The 25,100-nt window shown below is 41.2% G+C and overlaps 2 protein-coding genes and 2 pseudogenes across 3 annotated transcripts in view; 3 read left to right on the top strand and 1 right to left on the bottom strand.

The window, feature by feature from the left end:
- ASH1L (ASH1 like histone lysine methyltransferase) overlaps positions 1-3,591 on the bottom strand; it is a 214,098-nt gene extending 210,507 nt beyond the window's left edge. The window contains 1 exon segment of the mRNA XM_029227664.1: positions 3,314-3,591. The gene's annotated coding sequence lies outside the window, so the exon portion shown is untranslated.
- On the top strand, positions 3,320-4,221 carry LOC114898339 (annotated as a pseudogene).
- Positions 4,222-4,289: 68 nt separating this feature from the next.
- The window catches only part of DAP3 (death associated protein 3), a 29,031-nt gene continuing 8,220 nt past the window's right edge, over positions 4,290-25,100 (top strand). Inside the window, exons 1-5 of one of the 2 annotated variants that reach the window (XM_029227665.1) lie at positions 4,290-4,458; positions 15,532-15,583; positions 20,367-20,489; positions 21,919-22,020; positions 24,418-24,526. In XM_029227665.1, coding sequence (XP_029083498.1) covers positions 15,542-15,583; positions 20,367-20,489; positions 21,919-22,020; positions 24,418-24,526 — 376 coding nt within the window. In that variant the 5' untranslated portion in view covers positions 4,290-4,458; positions 15,532-15,541. Of the gene's footprint in view, positions 4,459-5,492; positions 6,912-15,531; positions 15,584-20,366; positions 20,490-21,918; positions 22,021-24,417; positions 24,527-25,100 lie in introns of those variants that run through there. The other variant, XM_029227666.1, reaches the window with a different exon arrangement.
- Positions 10,386-15,702, top strand: LOC114898338 (annotated as a pseudogene).

Below are 25,100 nucleotides of genomic sequence, written 5' to 3'. Positions count from 1 at the left end.
AGCATTGTTTTTTTAAATTGTGAAGTATCTCATACATTATAGGAGACTATATACATATGTTATCCATATGCAGATACAGACACACTACATACACATATGACATATTAAAAAAAAAAACCCATGAACCAACTACCCAAGTTAAAAATTACAGAAAGTATTAAACTTTTCACAAATTTACATGACATTCTTACACAGAGGACATGACAATAAAGAGACAATCAGACCATTTTTCTTAAGATATTTCCATTATCTTACTGAATCCTGTAATCTGTACTTTTAAAACACCTTTCTGAATTTCTTTTCTTTAAAAATTCAGTAATTACTTTTAATTTTCAGTACTAGATTCATGGGTAGTCTGTCAAATAGCTACTGGATTTCATCCCGTAGTGTTGTCTATATACATGCATATCCAAAATGACATTAAGACCTTTTTACATAAACTCGCTATAGAAATGTATCCAAGACAAGATCAGGAATGCTACCAACATTTGCCTCCTTTTCAAACCAGAGTTTCTTCATCCCAAAATTATCAAATGATATTAAAACATTTTTTAAGCTACAAAGTTGCATAATGTGAAGACTTTGTAACTTCCTAAGAATAATAGCAAAACCTCTCTGCAACTAAGTCATGAAATCTCAACTTCTAGGAACATGCTTCAATCCACCTTGCCCTTTAGAAAGCCCCCACTATCACGCAATTCATAGCTTCAACACGATTAGAATAGCTTCAAGGACAGAAGCCATATATTATTCATCTTTGTGTCCCCTGCATAAAAATAACTCAATAACGTTTGTTATAACTAAGATAAATGCCAGGAGATGAGCTTCAAAACACCTCAGTCCCAATGCAAAACTGGAAAGAGATGAGTTTGAGAATACAAATTATTATAATGAAAAAGAATAAAGCTATAAACATTTGTGTTATATTCTCTTATCACCTAATTCAGAATCATGTATTAACACCGGAGAAATCAATCTGCAAAGAATAAAGAATAAAAAACAAAGAATAAAAAACAAAGATCTTAAAGTTCTCCTTATCGTCAGCATGCTCAAACACTGTCAAAGAACCTCTCACCTGAAACTCGTACCAACATCTCTACCCCCAAACAAAACTATTTTTTTAAAAAAAAGCTTTTAAATGAGACCTGAATATAAATTGGTTCTATCAATACTTCACTATAATTTAAGTTTCTGAAATTCGTATGCATAATTCGTGCGACTGTGCTCATGCTCATTTTCTACAGTGAGGGTTTTTTCAACAGATTCTCAGAAGAATAAGTGACCCCAAAAAACTTTTAAGAACTGCTAATCTAGCAAATCAAAAACATTCCATTTTCCAAGAAATAGTTAAGTTGGCTTAATTCAAGTATTCTTCCCTCATATTCATAGAGGGGATCCTTAGTACAAAATTAGCCTCTGGAAGAATTTCTTCAGCCAAGCCAAAAAGTTCCAATATCCACAGGCACAAACATCAACAATTCCAGATCCCAAAAACAGTTTACTCGGAAATGCCAAAAGAAAATGCAAAAGGTGGGCACACTGTACCACAAACTGGTCACCCTGTTAGATGCTTAAATACACCTGTATCCTTCCATAGTAAAATGTCTGGAAGATCTAAATTCCCTCCAAACTGAATAGGCTTTTTAGGAAGGTTTTCTAGTTTCAACTCCACACTGACCTGTGAGCCTCACTCGACTCAATACGTATCACTGTCTCAATATTTATCACTGTCAAAGACAAATCCCCTCATATGTACCCAGGCTGTTTCAACAGGGTCACCTTGATTATTCCCACCCCAAGGCAGGGAGCATTTATTGAAAAGTTATTCAACAAATATTTGTTGAATGAATGAAAGAAGATCCTTCCTCCCTTAAAGTTAAGCTGTCAGCCCCCATGCAGCTGCTATGGTACAAGTTAAACATGCCTCCCTCAAACATACAAGCTAAAGTGTCAGAAATGCTATGCTTCCTCCATAAGCAGAAAGTAACAGAGGCATGGAATACCCATTTCTCACGGGCTAACCTGGCAAGGACAACCTATGTTCTGTCTGACACAACTGATCCCTACCAAATACCATCCAACCAGTCAATATGCCCCTATCTTTCCAATAAACTCAGATCTGCCTGACAAAGACCTCCCGAGACGCCATGGTATGGTGAATATACTACTGAATTAGTAGTCAAAATATCTGTTACAGACCCAAGTTTGTCACCAATTTAACACATGACATTGGAAAAATTATCTCTTTATGCCTCAATTTGCTATTTTGTAAAATGGGAGGAAACACCCATCCGACCATTTTCACAGAGATTTATTTAGGATCACAAACAAACTGCAAGAGCATTCTGAACAATAAAAAAGCTTTATTCCATTATAAAGTGTTAATATAAACTCAGATCAACAAGAAGTTGATTTTTTATACCCTCATAGTAATTGTTCAAGTAAAAATGTTCTGGGCCTTCACATCTACACAGTTCACCCTATTCTGAGGAACAGACTATTCTTAAGAATAACTGGCTATGACAAGTTTCTCCCATCCCTGACCCCACATTTACATGCTGTATTTCTAAAATACTGCCATGACTTCTCTTTCCCAGCAAGTATTAAGGCACTCCCAAACCCTAAAATACACATACATATCAACCAGCAGGGAACACCCCAAGTTTTATTTTTAAAATAAACTAACTTATAAGTGGAACTCCACTACACTTATACAAATACAAGCAAACTCTTCCGGAACACTTTCCTTCCTCGCATACACACACAAACACAGCCGCTATACACCAACATACCATCTGTCTTCTAGACCAAAAACATGTCTTTCAATGCACAAATTAGCCAGTAACATTTATTAAACTTGTAACACTGAGATCATTCTATCCTTCCTACATACAGTTCAGCGTGTCAGGGACACCACATATCTGATCGTACACGTAAACTACCCTCAGAAGATCTTTCCTCCTGCCGCTCTAATCCCTTAAACGAAACAAACAGGACTATGGGGGATGCCCCAATCCTACCTCCACAACAAACTAACCTGTCAGGGGCACAGCCGACTCCGCCTCCACTCGCTTACTTTCCCGCCCCCTCCCCCAAGCCAGGAGTCCGCCTGTCAGGGACACCCCTTCACCCCCGCCAGGAGGGACTTCCCGGTAAGCTCAGGATCCCCTTCCCTACTCTCCCCTCCCCCATCCTTACCACCGCTCTCCCGGAGGTCCAGGTCCGGGAGATGACAGTAGCTCCCAGGAAGCCAAGGACTAAGTCGCTGAGGGAGTACCTAGGCCCAAAGGCCTCCCCAGGCGGTTCTACTCACCGTGTCAGAGGCCGAGGCCGAGAGAGATGAGAGTGCAGGGAAGTGGGGAAGAGGGGGCGGCCGCCACCAGGCTCCTCCGCTTCCCTTGGTCCACAGCGGATCCCTCCCGCTTGTCAGGAGGCGGCCAGCGGGTGAGCGGACTGGCGGAAATGCGAGAGAGGAGAGGGGAAAGGCGTGGGGCTAAGCGGGGGAAACTAAGGGGAGGCGGGTCCCGCAACCGAGACGAGGATCGTCTCCCCCTCCGCAAAGCGAACCCAAAATGGCGGCGGGAGCGGCGGCGGCAGAGCGGCGGCGGCGGCAGCTCCTTGGGAGGGAGGGAGCGAAGGGCGCCTCGTGCCCCCCCCACCTCCCACTCCTCCCTCCTCGCGTTTTCCCCCTTCGTCCTCCCCCCTCACCCGACACGGGCGGCGGAGCGCGCACGGCCGCCCGCACGCGCCAGAGTGTATCTGGGCTCGTCGCTCGCTGCTCCCACCAACCACCGCCTTCGGCCGCCTTGCGCGCCCGCCAGCCAGTACGCACTCGCTCTGGGGCGCCTCCTCGCACAGTCCCCCACTTCCCCTTGGCCCCTGTCAAGCCAGCTCTACCGCGGGCCCTCACGCGTACCTTCGGCAGCGAGAACCCAAGCCTCCTCCTCCACCTCCTCTCCTCTCCTCCCCCCCTTCCCCGCCCCCACTGCCACCAACCGCCGCCACTGCCGCCGCCGCCTCCCCCTCCCCCGGCCCCCCCCCCCACAAACCCTCCACCCCTCGCGCGTGCGCCTCCCACAATCCCCCCGCGGGACTGTTCCATTCCTGTCGGCTGCAGAAGCGGGGGAGAAAACGACAGGCGAAGACGGCAGAGCTTGCCGTTAGGACAGGAGTTACCCCAAGGGGCGGACAGACACTTATGACTACTTACCTCGCTGGCCGCGGCGTCGCGACGCCGCGGCTCCCTTCCCCTGCCTCGTCCTGGCCGCAGTGAGCTGGTTGGGGGCGGCCTAGCGCCCCTCCGCTGGCCGGTGGTTGGAGGCCGCGGCGGCTGCGCGTTGAGCAGCTTCCTGCCGTACGACCCGAGCTTGAGTCTTTGCTGCGGGACGATCGCCGAGGAGCCAGCGCTTGACAGTGTCTGCGGTTTACCGGGTCGGGAGAGCTGGTCCGCGACTCTCGGTGAGGAAGTGAACCGGCACGGGGGTTGTACCCATGAGGGAAAGGAGCGGGACTCCCAGCCTCCATGAGGTAGGGAGTGAGGACAGTAGGGCCGGCAACCTTCCTAGGGGGCTTCCCTCCGGGCTCTGTGTTGCGGACCTAGGACCCAAGAAGGAACCGGCTCAGTAGTCGGCTTTTTCTTTCTTCCTTTTTTTTTTTAAACCCAGCTTAGATTTTCGAATTTCACACCACTGTCTGTACGCGATGATGTTTTTGTGCACTTTTACACAAACCTCGTGGATGGATGATGCATTTTCAACCTCATTAGGCAGCCTTATGTTAGAGGATAAGGACACCATATATTTCAAGTTCAGGTCTGGACTCGATCTCCCGTGTCTTGTGTGTCCTTCAGAAAGTTATTCTTCTTAGTTCCTTATCAACAAGAAACGAAAAACTGAACATAAAAATTAGTTAACTCCAAATCTGCCTTCAGGGTTGGTGTGTGATAAAATAATAAAATATGTGTAAAGTAGAATTAGCTCCTAGGCACAGGGAAAGTGCAGAGAGTTAATGTTATCGTTCACAGTACTCTTGATGTTGATAAAGTTTGTGGGTGTAATTGGTAGTTTGTGTTCTATTCTTCCAAATCGTTGGCAAAACAGTGCAAAACTAGGTCTGTCAGATTTCCGTGGTTACTGATACTTGTTTCGCAAAACTCTGCATGAACATTTACTTTTTCTTGATGATTGAATTCAGGAGAACTATGGACTATTAAAATCCACAGATAATTCCAAAGCTTTCTTCTATTCTAGTAATCCTTAGTTTCACCCAGTGGGTAAAGCTGAATAAATTAGGTGAGGGATCCACTTGGGTTTCCCTTTTCCTTCACATCTGGACTTGTAGGGATTTGGGAATAGTTTGAAAATCACTGTACTAGCTTAATCTCAAAGGCCTATTCAAGCTCTAAAGTTCAAGTAGACACTCCTAAATTTCCCCCTTAACATATTATATTTCAAAATATGGATCAGGTTTTATTTGTTTCCTTTTTTTTTTTTTAAAGGGAAATCCGCCTTAATTACCTCACTATATATTTGCTTTTCCTAACCTTAAGTCCCAACTTTTTCATGGAGCCATTTAGGAGCCATTGATCTTTTTTTTATTGTGTCATGTATGCAGGTGTGTTACCCTATCAAGAACATTTTTAATTTGAGGTCAGGGACTATGTAACGTTTCTTTTATATTCTTTTGTAGTCTAGTGCAAAGCAAGTCATGGAAATGTTGAAATGAATGTTAGATACTTAAAATATGAGAAGAGAAAGAGAATTAACATTTGTGGAATACCATGCCAAGAGAACTTGTGTTCCTGTTTAATCCTTATACAACACTTTGAAATAGATCATCTTACCCCCATTTTACAGATGAGAAGCCTGAGGCTCAAAGAAGTTGGGTAACTGTCTTTAGACTTCAATTTGCCTGTCTCTTAAAAACTTAACCTTTCACTATACCACATTGCCTTCATAGTAAATTTCTCATTAGCAACATAATTGCATATGCTAAAAAGAAAAAACACCTTTAATGGAATTCCACTACACTTGTATATAAAGAAAGTTACTTACAGTCTCTGTCTTTAACTAGCTTTGGGTAACTGCACTGATTCATGAATTGTCAGCTAACTATAGACAAATAAGATCGTATTCAGTTCTTTTATGCTCCAGTGCCTACCAGAGACTAAAATATATTAAGTGCTCAATAAAATGACCTTATTGAATGAATGAACCCTGAATTATTTGAACCAAGGATGGTATGGAAAACAGAATAATGGTTCCCCCCCAAAGATGTCCGTGTCCTAATCCCTGGAACCAGTAAACACATTATGTTACATGGCAGAAGGAAATTAAGGTTACTAATCAGCTAACCTGAAAATAGGGAGATTATCCTGAATTATCTGGTAGACCCACTGTAATTACAAGAGTTCTTTAAAGGTGGAAGAGGGAGACCAGAGACTCTGTCAGAGTGAGGCAGTAGGACATAGACTTGACCAACTGTTGTAGGCTTTGAAGATGAAAGGGCAACCTCTAAAACCTAGAGAAGTCAAGAAAACAGATTCTCTCTTAGAGCATCCAGAAAGAACACAGTCCTGCCGACACTTTGATTTTGGACTTCTAAACCACAGAACTCTAAGATGACAAATTTGTGTTGTCTTATGACACCAAGTTTGTGGTAATTTGTTACAGCAGCAGTGCATGTTGGATCTGTTTCTTTTACTTTAACCTTTGTTTTCCGCTGTTGTTCACTAAAAGGATACTGTCTATACATAATGGCCTGCCTCGGGGAACCGGCCCCCGAATGCCTGAATGTTAAACCAAAGGGAAACATTTGGTTTGTTCAGGGAAATATCCGGACCCTGTCCACCTGTGGATGGCTACAAGAAAGAAGAAATTAACACCTCCCCTCCCCGAGGCTGGCCATTCCAGGTGATATTTGCAAAACTTATGGCCTTTTTACTTCCTCATCTCCTCCCCTTCTCTGTGCTGTAAAAGAAACTGGCATCCAAACCCGGATAAGATAGTTATTTTGAGACTTTAGTCTGCCATCTTGGTCTGCCGGCTTTCCAAATAAAGTCATATTCCTTGCCTCAACACCTTGTCTCTGACTTGTTGACCTGTCATGCAGCGAGCAGAGCGAGCTTGGACTCAATTGCTGGGTCATTTGGTAAATCCACATTTAAACTTTTGAGGAAATACCAAACAGTTTTCCAAAGTGGCTGCACCATTTTACAATTCCAGCAGCAATGTATGAGGATTCCAGTTTTTCTACATCCTCCCCATTACTTGTTATTGTCTGTTCTTTTTGATATTAGCTATCCTTGTGAGTGTGAAGTGGTATCATATTGTGTTTTTGATTTGCATTTTCCTAATGACTAATGGTGTTGAGCATCTTTTCATGTGCTTATTGGCCATTGTATATCTTCTTTGGAGAAACTTTAAGTTCTTTGCCCATTTTTGAGTTACATTTTCTTCTTATTGTTGAGTTGTAAAGAGTTCTTTGTATAATATATTATGGATATAAGTCCTTTATTAGATATATAACTTGCAAATCTTTTCTGCCATTCTGTGGGTTGTCCTTTACTTTCTTTTTTTTTTTTTTTTTTTTTTTTTTGCTATGCTGCGAGGCTTGCTGGATCTTAGTTCCTCCACCAGGGATTGAACCAAGCCCTGGCTATGAAAGCACTGAGTCCTCACCACTGGACTGCCAGAGGATTTCCTGTCTTTTACTTTCTTGACGGTATCCTTTGAAGCAGAAATTTTTAATTTTGATGAAGTCCAAGTATCTATTTTTTTTATTTTTGTTACTTCTGGCATCATTAAGAAACCATTGCCTAATCCAAGGTCGTGGAGATTTATTCCTATATGTGTTCGAAGAGTTTCATAGTTTTAGCACTTTGATTTAGGTCTGTGATGTATTTTGAGTCAATTTTTGTGTGTGATTTGAGGTAGGGGTCCAATTTCATTCTTTTACATGTAGATATTCTACTGTCCCAGCACCATTTCTTGAAAAGAAATGTGCTTTCTCCCATTGAATTTTCTTGGCACCCATGTTAAAAATCAACTGACTGTGATATAAGAGTTTATTACTGAATTCTCAACTCTGTTCCATTGATCTGTAGACATATGGGTCAGACATATATGATCTATAGGCATATGCTAATACCACACTGTCTTGATTTCTGTAGCTTTGTAGTAAGTTTTGAAATCAGGAATGTGAGCCCTCCAACCTTGTTCTTTATTTTTCAAGGTTTTATACACTATTCTGAGTCCATTGCATTTTCATATGAATTTTGAGATCAGCTTGACAATTTCCATTAAAAGGGCTGCTGCGATTTTGTTAGATAATAATATTTGTTTAAAAAAGAAAGAAAGAAAGAACTGATGATGTTAGTAAGCTGTGTTCTCAATGAAACAGTGGTGTTATAGAATAACAAAATAGTTACTCTTGAAAATATAAAATCTAAAAACGATAGGTGAGGGTTTCCCTGGTGGCGCAGTGGTTAGGAATCCGCCTGCCAACGCAGGGGACACGGGTTTGAGCCCTGGTTCGGGAAGATCCCACATGCTGTGGAGCAACTAAGCCCATGTGTCACAACTACTGAGCCTGCACTGTAGAGCCCACGAGCCACAACTACTGAAGCCCGTGTGCCACAACTATTGAAGCCCGTGCGCCTAGAGCCCATGCTCCGCAACAAGAGAAGCCGCCGCAGTGAGAAGCCCGCACACCACAACAAAGAGTAGCCCCCACTCTCAGCAACTAGAGAAAACCCGCGTGCAGCAGTGAAGACCCAATGCAGCCAAAAATTAAATAAATAAATTTATTTTAAAAAAAGATAGATGATAGCTGAAGAGTATTGATGAGTAATATAAAGGACTTGTATGATGATTGCTTTGAGAAACTGAAGACATTTACCCTGGAAAAGAAAAAATAGGGGACATAACTACCTTCAATTTATCACATGGAAGGTAGCTTGTAAAACCAAAGAGAAAGGCTGGGATAGTGAATGGAAGCTACAAGGAGACATTTCACCTCAGATTGTGAAAGAACTTTACATAAAAGCAGGACTGCTTTGTGAGTTCCCCATCAGTGGAAATGTTCAGGCACTTGATAATTGATAATACTATATACACAGTGACTAATGGCAAAGGCTGCAGAGTCAAACATAGGTTTGAATTCCAGAACTGTCACTTTTAGGCTATATACCCTCGGGCAAGTTAGTCTGTCCATCCCTATTTTCACATAGATGTAATATCTACTTCATAGGATTGTGTTGTGAGACAGTGCCTATAAATTGCTTAATATAGAGCCTGTTTCTGAAAAATACTATTATTATTCAGATCATTGTAGCATTAATTCAGTTCTTGAACTAGATCACCTTAACCTGAAGAATTTGATTCTCCTCACACAATCTGTACACAAATGTTTCATTGCAGCTTATTCGTAATACCCAAAACCTGGAAACAGCCCAGATGTCCTTCAATGGATGAATGGTTAAACAAACAGGCACATTCATACCATGGAATAGTACTCAGGATTAAAAGAAAAACTATTGATGCATGTAACACACAACCTAGATGAATTTCCAGAAAATTATGATGAATGGAAAAAGCTGATATTAAAAGGTTTCATACCATATGATTTCATTTATATAACATGCTTGAAATGAAAAAATTACAGAAATAGAGAACAGATTAGTGGTTGTCATGGGTTAAGGAATGGGAGTGTTGTGGGAGGGAAGTGCTGGAGGCTGTAGAAGGGCCACATGAGGGATCCTTAAAGTGATGGAAATGTTCTGTATTTTGACTGTATCAAGGTCAATATCCTGGTTGTGATATTGTACTATAGTTTTGCAAGATGTTACCATTGGAGGAAACTGGGTAAAGGATACATGGAACATGTATTATTTCTTTCACTTGCCTGTGAATATATAAATATCTCAATAGTAAATGTTTAATTTAAAAAATAATCTATGATTTTCGTGACCACTGAAGTGTTAGCATATAGCCTTTGGGATACCTTTCTAAGTTTGGTACAGGCTTTTTCTGACTTCCTTTTCAGTGTACACTTGGCCTATGTGACAGTACTTTTTTTTTTTCTTTTTAAAGAAAAGGAGCTCTAACACTAGCCAGAAAGTTTTGTCAGAAGAGTGACAGAACTTTAAATACAATAGTGAGTAAATGTCCCTTACAAGTGTACCTGAAAACACTTCAAAGGGTTTAAAGACTAAGGAATTATTTGTCTCTGGGATTTGTTTTATCCACACTTTCTTTCTTTCTTTTTTAAGATTTATTTTTTATTTATTTATTTTTGGCTGCATTGGGTCTTAGTTGTGGCATGCGGGATCTTCGTTGCAGCGTGCGGGCTGCTCTCTAGTTGCGGCATACAGGTTTTCTCTCTCTAGTTGTGGCGTGCGGGTTCCAGAGCGCGTGGGCTCTGTAATTTGCGGCTCGCAGACTCTAGTTGAGGCACGCGGCATTAGTTGCCCCGCAGCACGTGGAATCTTAGTTCCCTGACCAGGGATCGGACCCACATCCCCTGCCTTGTAAGGTGGATTCTTTACCACTGGACCACCAGGGAAGTCCCTATCCACACTTTAAACAAAGAATGACTGGGATTGGAGGGAGGACTCTGCTTCCTTGAAATAGTAGAAATAGACAACAGGTAGAGTCTCAGAATGATGACAGTTGAACAATATTAGAGAAGTTTTTTTTGTTTGTTATTTTGTTTTTTTTCGGTACGCGGGCCTCTCACTGTTGTGGCCTCCCCCCGTTGCGGAGCACAGGCTCCGGATGCGCAGGCTCAGTGGCCATGGCTCACGGGCCCAGCCGCTCCGCAGCATGTGGGATCCTCCCGGACCAGGGCACGAACCCGTGTCCCCTGCATTGGCAGGCGGACTCCCAACCACTGCGCCACCAGGGAAGCCCCATCAGTCAGTTTTAATAGGAAACCTGTCCTTTATCTGCCTTCCAGTTACTATGTGGTTAACTTGTACTCTGCAAATCGACATTCAAAGGATATGAAAAAACCGAAAGGAGAAATCATTACTCGATTTTTTCATAGTATTAGTGGCTTTGAACCTTTTTCTTGCAGTGCCCTGATTTGTATATGTCTTGGAATGTAGAATGAGCAAATATTCCATTCTTCTGCTTTCATTTGGCCTGTCAATAGGATTTTTTTCTACTTACAGGTATTTTAAAGAACATGGAAAATGTGGTTTAGTCTGGATTGTCTGCTTTGAGATCAGACTTTTGAGATTCACCCCCCCCTTTTTTCTTAAAGTATCTTCTGTTATATAAGCCGTGTGTGTGTGTGTGTGTGTTTGTGTGTGTAATTTACCTTTAAAAGCAGGAAAATATTGAAGGGTTTTAAGAGCCAGACTTCAGTGGAAAGGATGGATTGGAGAAGTTCAAGGATGGAGGCTAGTAGACCCAATTTTGTAATATGGATACAAGATGACAGGATACAAGATGGAAAGCTAGTCACATTTTCCTGACCAGCATTTCCCATAATCTCTAAAACATAGCCAGAGTAATGGCCTCAATGACCACAGGCATACCTGGAGGAAGAAGTAGTGACCTCAGGCCCATGTCACCCACTCTTTCTAGGACACTACCTCCCTCCAGAGCTGCAGCCCACAGCTGTCTCATAACAGTGGTTGTACCAGGGCACATTGAGAAGATCTAGGGAGCAGGGTTGGGTAGGCCAGATCCTGTTGGAGTGGCATTGGGGTCTTGAGTAGTTCGGAAGTTGGGAAACTTGAGGTTAGGTAGAGGGCTTAGGGTTGGAAATCAGCTGATACAGAGGGTTAGAATTGGTATGGGAGTTAGCTGGTCACGGATCGGGGAGGACAGTGTTGGAGGCAGGGAGTTGAGATAATTGAAATAGGGGAGGATTGAGAAGAACTGGGGTTAAGAAAACTGAGCTGGTCAAAGATGGTGGTGTTGGGTACCAGGTGATGGTGGGTATAAGGTAGAGATTGATGCTGGGTAGTGTTGGGCACTGGGTGGTTGTGTCAGTCGTTGCCAAAACTACCTCCAGGTTCTGTGATTCCCTAGGAGGACTCAGAGGTCAGCACATAGTCCTACTTACAGCTATGATTTATTACAGCAAAAGGATACAGAGCAAAATCAGTACAGGGAAAAGGCACGTTGGGCAAAATCTGGAGGAAACCAGGTATAAGTTTCCAAGAGTCCTTTCCCAGTAGAATCACATTAGACACACCTGATTCCTTCAGCAAAAACTTGTGACAACACGTGAAATGTTGCCACCCAGGGAAACTATCAACAGAGTCTCAGTGCCCACGGTTTCTATTGGGGCTGGTCATATAGTCATTATCAGCCTCGCATGTAGTAAATTTCCAGACTCTCAGAAGGAAAGCAGGTGTTTAATGTAAACCATGTTGTTTGTATAAATAGTTGAGGCACAGTGACCCACTCTTACCTGTTCTGGGAATGGTGGGAACTCTCCTGAAATCCAAGTTCCGAGACACCAGCTAAAGGGCAACCTTGCAACCAGGCCTTTCTAAGGACAGCAGTCTTAGACTTGCTCTGTTAGCTCTTCTCTGCACAGTTGGATTAGGCAGCAGGTGGTGGTGGTGGGCGTTGGACAGTGGTGGACAGCAGTAGAGGCAGTGTAAGGCAGAACAAAGGAGAACCGTTGAAGAACAGGGAACAGAGGGGACCTCAACCCTGCCTGTGGCCTAGTAGAATTCATCCTCATGCCTGGGCACATGGTCACAGTCACCACCTTACTGCACAGCAGCAGCCCTTCCACTAGCAGCCAGGAGAATGTTATTAATAGTATTTTGCAACAAGGGAAGTTCCAAGGGTTCCAAGGCCAAGTAAATTGGATTAAAATGAAGTCTTAACTATAGTTTTACCCAAAGCCTTTAAATGTGTGAATATGTGCATATATTATAATTATTCAAGAAGTGACTATATAGCATTTTCAAATTTCTTTGGCCAGAGAACATTGGTGCATTTTATGACAAGTTAGTATTCACCAAACTTATTTTGGGAACTGCTGCTCTAGAACTTTTGGTTTTCAAACACAGCAAAGGAGCCCTGCAATCCCACATGTAAATGTGAGGCAGGCCAGTAGAGACCATGCCAGTCTTGTTCACCACTGTGTAGTCTGTATAGTGTGGGCACGTGAAAACACAAAACACATTTTTGAATGACTGAATTAAGGAATGCTTTGCATCTTTATTAAAAAGTAAACTTGCCTTTTCCGCGCTACCCAGACGGGGTCCGTACGGCGTTGTTCTGGATTCCCTTGTAACTTAAAGGGAAACTTTCACAATGTCCAGAGCCCTTGATGTCCTGCAAATGAAGGAGAAGGATGTCCTCAAATTTCTTGCAGCTGGAACCCACTTAGGTGGCACCAACCTTGACTTCCAAATGGAACAGTACATCTACAAAAGGAACAGTGATGGCATCTACATCATAAATCTGAAGAGAACCTGAGAGAAGCTTCTCTTGGCAGCTGGTGCCATTGTTGCCATTGAAAACCCAGCTGATGTCAGTGTCATATCCTCCAGCAAGCTGTGCTGAAGTTTGCTGCTGCCACTGGAGCTACTCCTGTTGCTGGCCGCTTCACTCCTGGAGGCTTCACTAACCAGATCCAGTCAGCCTTCCGGGAGCCGAGGCTTCTGGTGGTTACTGATCCCAGGGCTGACCAGTCTCTCACAGAGGCCTTTTACATTAACCTGCCCACCATTACTCTGTGTAACACAGACTCTCCTCTGCGTTATGTGGACATTGCCATCCCATGCAACAGCAAGGGAGCTCACTCAGTGAGTCTGATGTGAAGTTCTGCGCATGCGTGGCACCATCTCCCGTGAACACCCATGGGAGGTCATGCCTGATCTCTACTTCTACAGAGTTCCTGAAGAGATTGAAAAGGAAGAGCAGGTGGCAGCTGAGAAGACTGTGACCAAGGAGGAATTTCAGGGTGAATGGGCTGCTCCAGCTCCTGAGTTCACTGCTGCTCAACCTGAGGTGGCAGACTGGTCCGAAGGTGTGCAGGTGCTCCCTGTGCCTATTCAGCAGTTCCCTGCTGAAGACCGGAGTGCTCAACCTGCCACTGAAGACTGGTTTGCAGCTCCCACTGCTCAGGCCACTGAATGAGTAGGAACAGCCACTGAGTGGTCTTAAGCTGTTCTTCCACAAACTCTTAAAATGGAAAGACGTTGATGGGAAAATAAGCAGTTTCTAAAAGAGAAATAGTAAACTTGAAAACTAAAAGGAGATAGAATTCAGAGGAGTTTGTGTCATCTCTTAACCATACTATAAGCTCTGCTGGGTCAGGGACTGAACAGCTTTGTTCACCATCTTATTCACAGGCCCTGGCACATAATAGGTGCTCAGTAACTGTTGAATAAATGGGTGCGACTCTGTTGTTGTTGTTACTGTTGAATAAACAGGTGTAACACTGTTGTTGCTGCTGCTTTAAAGATTTTGGATGTAAGGTGAAAATTATTAGCCAAAATGAAGTAGATGATTACCTGGAGATTTGATTTAGTTATGCTGTCTACTAGTGAATATTGAGAGTTGCATTTAAGTATTTTAAACATTTTTTAGCTCCCACATGATTAGGGTTTTTTAGTTAAATACTTCCAACATACAAATGAATAAATATAGCACACATGGTATAAAAATAATAAAGCAAATACTCATATCTATTATCCATCATTTGAAATAGATCATTACAATTCCTTTGTGTGTCCTGCCCCAATCTTGTCCCTTTACCTCTTCCCTAAGGGTAAGCATTATTCTAAATGTGTGCTTATCATTCTCTTACCTTTCTCTTTCAGTTTTATTACATATATGTGTATTCTCCAGATAATTAGGATTTAAGTTTTTGAGTTTCATATAAATTATATCATTCTGTATATTACAATTTTCACTCAGCATTAGTTTTTGAGATCCATCTATGTCTTACATGTAACTGCAGTTTATTCTTTTTATTTTTGTATGGCATCTATTGTGTGACCATATCTCCGTTTATCCACTCTTCTATCAATGGACATTTGGGCTTTTTACAGTTTCTGATAATTCATATTCTACTACTATGAACATTGTGATACATATTTCCCAGTGTACATGTATATGTGTTTTTCTAAAATAAATACGAAGGAGTAGAATACCTGGGCCATAGACATGTACATTTTCAACTTTACAGATAATGTCAAATTTGTTTTCCAAGATATTTGTATTTATAATTCCATTGACAGTATAGGAAACTTCCCAGTGCTTCACAGCCTCTTTAACATTTGCTGTTGTCTTTTTCATTTTTCTCAATATGATGGTTGTGGATGGTATCTCATTGTGGTGGTTTTAATTTACATTTCCCTGATTTGTCATAAGGGTCGAACTCTTTCCATGGGTTTACTAGCCACTTGTGTTCCCTTTTCTGTGAAATATCTGTTCGTGTCTTCTGCTCATTTTTTAAATCAATTTAAAGGCATTATTTATTCTAGATACTAATCCGTTGTGCAAATATCTTTTCCCAGTTGTGGCTTACCTTTTCACTTTTTTTAAAAAGTGCAGGGATAATGCTGAAAGGAATGACAAGGCTTATCTCCAGCGTCCATAAGGTGAGTCCTGACTGACCTAAGTGCTTTGTGTAAACTGTCTTTAGGTGGATTTCTTTTCTGGATTGATTGTATCCAGAATAAAATGCTCTGGAGAACTTCAGCTGACTAGTTTTGCTCAAAAGAACAGTCACGGGCTTCCCTGGTGGCGCAGGGGTTGAGAGTCCGCCTGCCAATGCAGGGGACGCGGGTTCGTGCCCCAGTGTGGGAAGATCCCACGTGCTGCGGAGTGGCTGGGCCCGTGAGCCATGGCCGCTGAGCCTGAACATCCGGAGCCTGTGCTCCGCAACGGGAGAGGCCACAACAGTGAGAGGCCCGCGTACCGCAAAAAAAAAAAAAAAAAACAGTCACAATTCCATTTCTCTGCCCATACACTTCACTCCCAACTGCCCTAAAAATCCAATAACAGGTCTTAGTAGAATGGTTGCGCTTGGGAATTTACCCTATCATAGGAGAACTGACTTTTTTTAAAGGAGATAAATAAGCTTAAGTGCAGTTGGGTCAATGATTATCATTATTCTCCATTTGGGTCAATGATTATCATCCCTTCATGAAGTATTTAAAAAAAAATAAGTTGCCGATTTCTTTTTTCTTTTTTTCTTTTGGCGGTACGCAGGCCTCTCACTGTTGTGGCCTCTCCCATTGCGGAGCACAGGCTCCGGACGCACAGGCTTAGCGGCCATGGCTCACGGGCCCAGCTGCTCCGCGGCGTGTGGGATCTTCCTGGACCAGGGCACGAACCCATGTCCCCTGCATCGGCAGGCGGACTCTCAACCACTGCGCCACCAGGGAAGCCCTAAGTTGCTGATTTCTGATAGTTGATTAAAATAATAAAATCATATGTAAGAAAGACTATTCTGTTGCTTTACTTCATTCTCTCATTTATTTAGCAAATAGTTTTTCAGCACCTTCCTTATGGCAGATACTCAGGATTCTAAGATGATTCATTTCACTAATAATGGTTACTATTTGGGTCTTTTTTGTTGTTGTTTTTTAAATTTATTTATTTTTGGCTGCGTTGGGCCTTCGTTGCTGTGCACGGGCTTTCTCTAGTTGCGGCGAGCAGGCGCCACTCTTCCTTGGAGTGCGTGGGCTTGTTGCAGAGCACGGGCTCTAGGCACACGGGCTCAGTACTTGTGGCTCACGGGCTCTAGAGCATGGGCTCAGTAGTTGTGGCGCACAGGTTTAGTTGCTCTGCAGCATGTGGGATCTTCCTGGAGCAGGGCTCGAACCCGTGGCGGATTCTTAACCACTGTGCCACCAGGGAAGTCCCAGTGGTTACTATTTGTTGGGCATTCATTATGTGCCAGGCACTGTGCTAAGTGCTTTATTTCTCTTAATCTTCATGATCAACCCCTGAGGTAGATAATATTTTTGTTTCACAGATGCAGAAATTTAGAATTAGAAAGGCTAAGTAACTTGCCTGAGGTAACACGCTGTGAAGTTGTCTAACCCAGACCAGATACCAGGTCTGTCTGACTTCATAGCCTGTGGCCTTAACCACTGTGCTGTATTGCATTTTATGGTCCATGTTTTCTTCAGGACCTCGAAGTCCAGTAGTGGGATCATGAATAAATGATTGTTATAGCATGGTGAAGCACCTAACCTGGATTAGTAGGGTCCAGAGGAAATCCTACCAGAGTTATGTCCTAAAGGATGAGAACTGAGCTGGAAGGGCTTAGTCACTTCCATCTGATCATTTAATTACAGATTAGATTTCCTTAAAAAGGAGCCCTTCCTCTTATAGGATTCACCTTTTTTCCAGGGATTCATGACAAACCTATGTACATAAAATAACCCATTTTTATAAAACAATATGAAAAAGCAAAGATCAACAAAGGGATGGATTCTGGCCCCAACTTATTATATTAAAAGGCTACAATTTCTTCTTCCTTTATAGCAGACAAGAAAGACCTGAGTCCAAAGTACAGAGGAATGTCAGTGAGAAGATTTTATGCTTTTTGTAGATTAGTTTAGAGTTACCTTCTTTATTGGCTCGTGAATGCCCTTCTTTCAAGAACTGCATGATTTTCATTCTGGAACGGTGCAGAGGCAATTGTACATATGGTTGTTTTCCCTGGAGACAAGAGACTAGCTGGGTGATGCCATACATGACACGAAGAAGTAAGGAATCCATTTTGCTAGCTTTTAATTTGCTGCAAAAAACATTTAACTAAAAAGTCAAAGGTTTCTTGTAGAAATAGCACCACCCTGTGGTCCTTGAATATCTTTAATTTTCCACTTGACTGCTACTTTATTTAGCGACATGATGCTTTCTCTCCAGTAGAATTGAGAACATTGTAGGGTGTATTGTTCAGATCCTATGGAGGTAACAGGCCTTGAATTCTCATTGGCTTAACTCAACACATGATATTGTTTGTGTTGTGTGTATATGTTTTGTTTTGCTCTTGATGTTGCTATATTTCCAAAATGGTTTACAGGGAGGGAATTCCTTTTCGGTCCAGTGGTTAAGAATCTGCACTTCCACTGCAGGAGGCACGGGTTTGATCCCTGGTCGGGGAACTAAGATCTCACGTGCTGTGCAGTGCTGCCAAAAAAAATGGTTTACAGGCAAATATGGGAGGGGATAGACATAGGGATGCAGTTTTGTCATCTTGGGATGCCATCTCAGCATGTAGGTTTTAAGGTTGCTACGGCAGGAGAAAAAAGAGAATTTATACCCACTCTTAACTGGCTCTGACTAGAATTGACCCAAGTTATTTCTCTTGATAGCTCATTAGCCAGAACTAATCATATGACCCCAATCTTTCTGCAAGGGAGGCTGGGAGGTATAGAGTACATGTGATAAACATTGCTGTCTCTGCATTCGCAGACAATGTTGGAGCAACTGTATTACTTTACCCTATTACTTTACATTAAATATGCAAATTCTGGTTCAGAGGTTTATATGTGCAGTTCACTGAGTTGCAGTGTAGTGCAGTTTACTTACTCTCACTTAGCTAGATGCTTTACAAACTCCCCCATCTCATGTCTCTAAGAAAGATTTTTTTATTCCAGGGCACAAGTATGAAGTATTTGTGGTGCACTGGGTACTTGGAGAAGGAGATACAAAAATGAATAAAACCTGATCCCTTCTCTTTCCTTTCTCTTTCAGGTGTGTGTGGCCTAAAATGGGAGACAAACTTGTGTGTAAGATAACATGATGCAATAAAAAGGATAAAGATTTTGGAGTCCCACAAACTTGGATTTGAATTCTGATTTCATCACCTACCAACTCTGTGACTTTAGACAAAGTTATTTAACTTCCCTGAACTTTGATTTCCCTCATAATAAAACAGCGTAATATTCTACCTATCTTCTAGGATTCTTGGCTCAAAAATACTGTGTGTATAACACTCTGTTGCCTAGCATTTTATAGGTACTCAGTTAACAAATGCCATGAATGTAGTTCAAGGCAGAGTAAAAATGCATGCAATACAAAGAAAGTGCTATCTATAGAGAGGGAAAGATAATTGCTTTTGCCTGGAGGTGTCTGGCAAATCCTCACAGAGGATATGACATTTGAGGTGAGTCTTAAATGATGAGTAAGATTTAAATAGGGAGAGAGGGAAGCTGAAATAGAATGAGCAGAAATATAAAGGCATGAAAGTGAATAACATGTTTTAGCATGGTTGGCTGGCTGGAGTATAGAGTTTATAAAGGAGTAGGACTAGAAAAGTAGGTTGAACTTATAGCAGTGGCCTTAATTATAATGCTAAGGACTTTGAGACTTATTTTGACATTAATAGGGAACCATCCAAACTTTTTGATTAGCTGAATGTTAAACCTATTTGGGAGGACAAATCTTCTGGACTGTGAAAGATGAAGAGTCAAAGATTTAAAGATACCAGTTAAAAAGTTGTCAGGGAGTCAAAGGTCTTGTTAAATGGTTATAAATGTTATGAGAGGTAGTACAAAAATAATATACATTTTCTGCACTCATGAAGCTGCTTGGTGAGACTAAATATAAATACAGGCAGCTTTCATACTATCTATTGACCTAGCGAGCAGCTCCCTTTCTACAGCCATCTCTCACAACCCTGTTTTCCTCATTCTACTGGATTCATACTCTAATCTTTCTCTTGTAACTGGCATCTTTTCACTTATACACAAGGCCTGTTATCCTTAAACTCAGCTTGGGAGTTCTCCAGTTAGCATTTTCTCAGATTTATCTCCTGAAATCTCATCCTCTTCCCCAAACCTTTCCCAGTTCTGAGGTTTCCATGTGCAGTTCACTGAGTTGCCTGTAGAGCAGTTTATTTTCACTTAGCTGGATGCTTTACTCACTCCCTCATTACATGTCCTTAATGAGAGATTCTTTATTTCAGGACACAGCTAGCAAGAAAATTGTTGCAAGGAGTGTAATTATACCTATCAAATAGGAACGCTGCACTAATCCCCTAATAACTGAGGTGACTAGGATTACTAGACAGCTGGGAATTGTACAATACTGGCCACCATTCATCACTGTAGGCAAGAGCATTAAATGAAGTTTCCTGAGTTAGGTTGTTAATGGCTGAGCTATGCTCCTGAGCAATCTCTAACGGAATTGTTTCCATATGGGACAGAGCCCAGACATAGCAACACAAGCTGGAACAGATTCAGAGTATGAATAATGTGATTGGACTTAGAGAATTATAAATAATAACAAGGATCTGTTTTACATAAAACTAAAATGCATGATAGTGATATTTTTCCCTGTGGCATATATGGCTTAAAACCTCAGTGTTGTAGCAAGCGTAAAAAGCCTATTAATTGTAAAACACTAAAATGGTTTCTTTTATAGTTGGACCCTGGACGTTTTTTGCACATAGGGACCCAGGCACCCCAATGCCTTGCTGCTCACCTGGATAACCAGGTTGCAACTGAGAGTCCCAGAGCTATTTCCCGCACCAGTGAGAATGATCCGGTGAGTTGCTAATGTGTATATGGGTTTTTTTCAGGGCTTATAATTTGTATTGCCATCATTTTACACATAAGAAAAACTGAAACTGAAGCTAAGCAGATTTTTACATATAGTCAGACAGTACCTGAGACAGCATTCTGGAACCCTGATCTTCCCCATCCCTATCTGATACTATGGTAACATAGCTCAGACGGGTCAGTCCATATCTGTTTTGGTTTAATTCCTACCATTGAACTCACTTTGTGCCAAGGGTTTTGTTGGGTATAGAGTAGGTACCTAGTAAATACTTAACTACTCAATTCCTTAGAAGTTAAATTTAGTAGTTATTACTGATCTTAGTGTATGATGGGTTGGCAAACTTTTCCTGTAGGAATCATATAGTAAATATTTTAGGCATATGAGCCAAAGTGATCTCTGTCACAACTACTTAGCTCTGCCATAAACAAATGGGCCTGGCTGTGTTCCAGTAAAACTTTATTTACAAAAATGGGTAGCCAGCCATAGTTTACCAACCCTGGTATGGAGAACCCTAACAAAATCAACTTACTTGCCTAGGACCACATAGTTTTCCTAATAACCAATCTGGTACTATCTTCCACCTTTCTAAGTGGATTTCCTAGTGTCTGGAGAGGGAACTAACTTGATTTGTTGAGAAGAGCAATATTTAAAGTGAAGTTTATCGGTAGAAACCAGGATTCCAGCAGTATCCAGTGTTGCATTTTCTATTTCAGGTCCCATTAGGCTAAATGCTGATTTCTCCTTCCTCAGTATTATTGTTGCCTCTTATAAATGAAATTAGTTGTATGGTCTGTGCTTAAATGTGAAGGGAACCAATAGCTTTTCTCTCCCTTTTTGTCCCTACCCCTGCCCTCTGAGTTGCCCCAACTTAACATATGCTGTGCTTGTGGAAGGGAAAAAAATAACTCATTACCCAAAACACCATCTCAGCAGGGTGTGTTTTATTTATGTCTCTAGCGTTCATCTACTTTCACAAGTACAAAATGAAATAGAATAAGTGAATGAAGTCATTGAATTGCCTTTCAGCTTTTCCCTGTAATTGTAGTCCCTTTATCTGCCAGTTCCTCAGAGGTTTCTATGGCAACAGTGGCATGCAGATGATCTTGTCACGTGATTGGATCATCTCTATGCACAGCACAGAAGAATCCAGATGGCAAGATTTGTCTCTGCTCCTTCCACATCTAGGGTTTATGTTGCCGAGCAACTGGCTTCATCATTCAGGCCAACATCAGCTTTATATATACACTGTGGATTTGGGGACAACAGCGAGCATTTTTTGTCTAAGAAATGAAAGAATATCTTTTCCAGCTCTGAGAGAGAAGTGTTTCCTCACTACAGTCTAGAAGGCCCTTCACACTTTTTCAAAGTCTTTGTCACTCTATCCATTATACCTGTTTGCATTTTTATTTCCTAGGCCAAGCATGGGGAGCAGCATGAGGGTCAGCACTACAACATATCCTTCCAAGATCTGAAGACTGTATTCTCCCATGGCCTGCCTCCTCGCTTTGTAATGCAGGTGCTCAAAACAGGGGAGGGAATTGGAGGGAGCTTATAACACAAGCTGTTGATAGCAGAGGGGTGGAATTAAATGAGTAGAAAACTAAAAGATTTAATTTGAATCTTAAAAACAAATCAGATAAATTGAGCTATTGATTATCTTTTGTGAATAGTGCTGTTGTTATAATTACTTTAAGCAAATGCTTATCTGCAGTTAACCTCTTTAAATCCTTTTTGGAGCCAAGCAAAATATTCTTAAGTAAATAAATAATATTCCACTCTTTTCCTTGTGTTACCCAACAGATTTCTAGAAACTTTAGACTTCAAATAATTGTTAAAAATGAATTTAATATTTGCCTTAGCAAAATATCATGAAAATAGTTTATATGTGTAGAAAAGCAAAAACATAATATATTTTTGAGCCAAATAGAAATGATATTTGGATTAGATGCATCATTCATTGTTCTTCGTCAGTCTCATGGGTTTTCAGAAAATGTAGTTTTGTGGTCATAAATTCAACCCAAAGAATGTAATCTTGTATTGCTTTATAGCCATTGAAAGAATTCATAGTTAACTGCAAACAGAGTTTGTTGGCAAAATTTTTTTTAACACTTTTAATAAACATTTATTTGTTTGTTTATTTGACTGTGCCAGGTCTTAGTTGCGTCATGCAGACTCTTAGTTGTGGCATGCATGCAGGATCTAGTTCCCCGACCAGGGATCGAACCCAGGCCCCCTGCATTGGGAGCATGGAGTCTTACCCACTAGACCACCAGGGAAGTCCCTGGGAAAATTGGTTCTTTTGGATAATTCCTGCTCAATTAGTTTCAGCCTCAGAAATTATTCCTTCTTATTGAAATATCAAACTTGACTGTGCAGGTGATTTTTAGCTTAGAAACCAGAGAATGTCATTTCTTCAATGTGTTTTATTTCAAGAAGTTAGATGAGACACCAGTAAAGGGGCTAATTCTAGGCCATAGACAGCTTGTCATCAAAAATTTTGTTAAGTTTGGAAATAGGACACGGTCAGAAGAAATCATCTTTAAACTGTCCCAAGACATTCATAGTACAATCTCTAACAGAGTTCTGAGGGCCTAACTTTAACTATTGCAGGTTGCTTTCAGAATGGTTAACCACCAGTGCTTTGGAAGGAATTACTCATACATTCTTTCCATAACTTCCATTTACGTAAAGGCCAACTCCCTCACCATTGTTTGTGTATTTTAGTACTGTCATATTGCCTAATACGGCATTTCTGTTTTAATATCTGTATCATGTTTTTGAAGGTTTCACTTTCCATTAAGTTTGAACTTACCTGTCAAAGTCCTTCTCCAATTCAATTGTTTGGTTAGGATTCCTTTAAAAAATACCAACACTATCTTAATCCCTATCTGATATACTTGTGAATAGTATTTGTTAGGTACTTATTCTTATCAGTAGACATTATTAAATACTTTATTTGCAAATCATTTTCACACATATCACTGCTTCCCAAATTTTTCCACCAAGTTATTCCTGATGGCAAAAAGGGAATGAATTTTGTGTGTCAGTTCTCTGGTGTATCTGTATACTGGTGATGTCAGGTATGGCCTCATAGCTGTGGGGCAGTTGGTCACACCTGCTCCTGAGCTGGTATGTATATAAGTTCTAGAGAAAAGTCTAGGTGGTTACAGTAATAAGAATTAGCTAAAGGGACTTCCCTGGTGGTCCAGTGGTTAAGAACCTGCCTTCCAATGCAGGGAACGCGGGGAACTAAGCTCCCACATGCCATGGGGCAACTAAGCCCACGCGTCACAACTACTGAGCCTCTGCCCCACAACTAGAGAGCCCACGTGCCACAACTACAGAGCCCAAGCACTCTGGAGCCCACGAGCCACAACTAGAGAGAAGCCTGCGTGCCGCAACGAAAGATCCTGCGTGCCGCAACGAAAGATCCTGCATGCCGCAACTAAGACTCGATGCAACCAAAAATAAATTAATTAATTAAATTTAATTTAAAAGAAGAATTAGCTAAAAATAAATTTAAAAGAATTAACATTTATTTGATGCTTACCATGTGTCAGATGCTTTGTTAAGCATTTTACACGCTTTTAATATTTATATCAACCTTAAGTAGTTTACATAGTTATGTCTGGATTATTTGTAAATTTCAATTAACTGATGTAATATCTGTGCTTCATTTACAGAAATAATCAAAAGCTGAATGTTACACACTTGGTGCGGGATAATGTGTTTCAATTTTTAGCTAAATAACATGGCCAAATTTTCAAATTCAATACCAACCTCTCCTAACTGAATAAATGAAAAATAGGCAATTTGATGCTATGGTTGCTATGTTGGACTCAGTGTATATTACCAAGAACTGGCTAGGAGTTCCACACCCCACCCTCTCCTTCCTCTTTCCCTGTTTTGTTAGGTGAAGACATTCAATGAAGCTTGCCTGATGGTAAGGAGACCAGCCCTAGAGCTTCTGCATTACCTGAAAAACACCAATTTTGCTCATCCAGCTGTACGATACGTTTTCTGTATCCTTTCCTGCTTGCCTGGGCTATCTGAGCCAATGCTTTCCTTCCTCAAATGTAGGAAAAGAAGAAATGCTTTATTTGTTGACAGTTGAAGTGTCCCTTTTGGTGGTGTTTTCTTTTCTTTTTTTTTTTTTTTAATTAAGAAAATACCTTTATTTTTAGCCAGAAGGGGTTAAGTCAGAATTGACACTCCTGTAGTAAGAGTGCATGAAAATTCTAATATTTTGAAAATTGACTAAATTTATTTTCCTCAGGAACTTGTTTCTTTTACTCCTTGCTCTAATTGGAGATTTTTGCAGTCCTAAATTTAAAAGACATAAGTAATCTATTTTAGTGGTACTGTCAAAACAGCTTTTTTTAAAAGAATTAGGTATGAACATATTAAATAGCATATTAACATACTCCAACTTTTGGTGGCTCATCTCTAAAATGACCCAATTCTTCATCTCATGTTGTGTTTCTCCTGTTTTAGTTTATCACTTAAGATGCTTCATTTGCAGTTGAGTAAGAAGAAAGTCCAACTCAAAATGGCTTAGGTAATAAATGATTTTTGCCTAAGGAACAGGAACATCAG

The sequence above is a fragment of the Monodon monoceros genome, unplaced genomic scaffold, assembly GCF_005190385.1.
Source record: "Monodon monoceros isolate NGI ecotype Baffin Bay Population unplaced genomic scaffold, NGI_Narwhal_1 Super_Scaffold_18, whole genome shotgun sequence".
In the NCBI taxonomy this organism is placed as follows: Eukaryota; Metazoa; Chordata; class Mammalia; order Artiodactyla; family Monodontidae; genus Monodon; species Monodon monoceros.
This window is presented reverse-complemented; position numbering and strand designations above follow the sequence as displayed.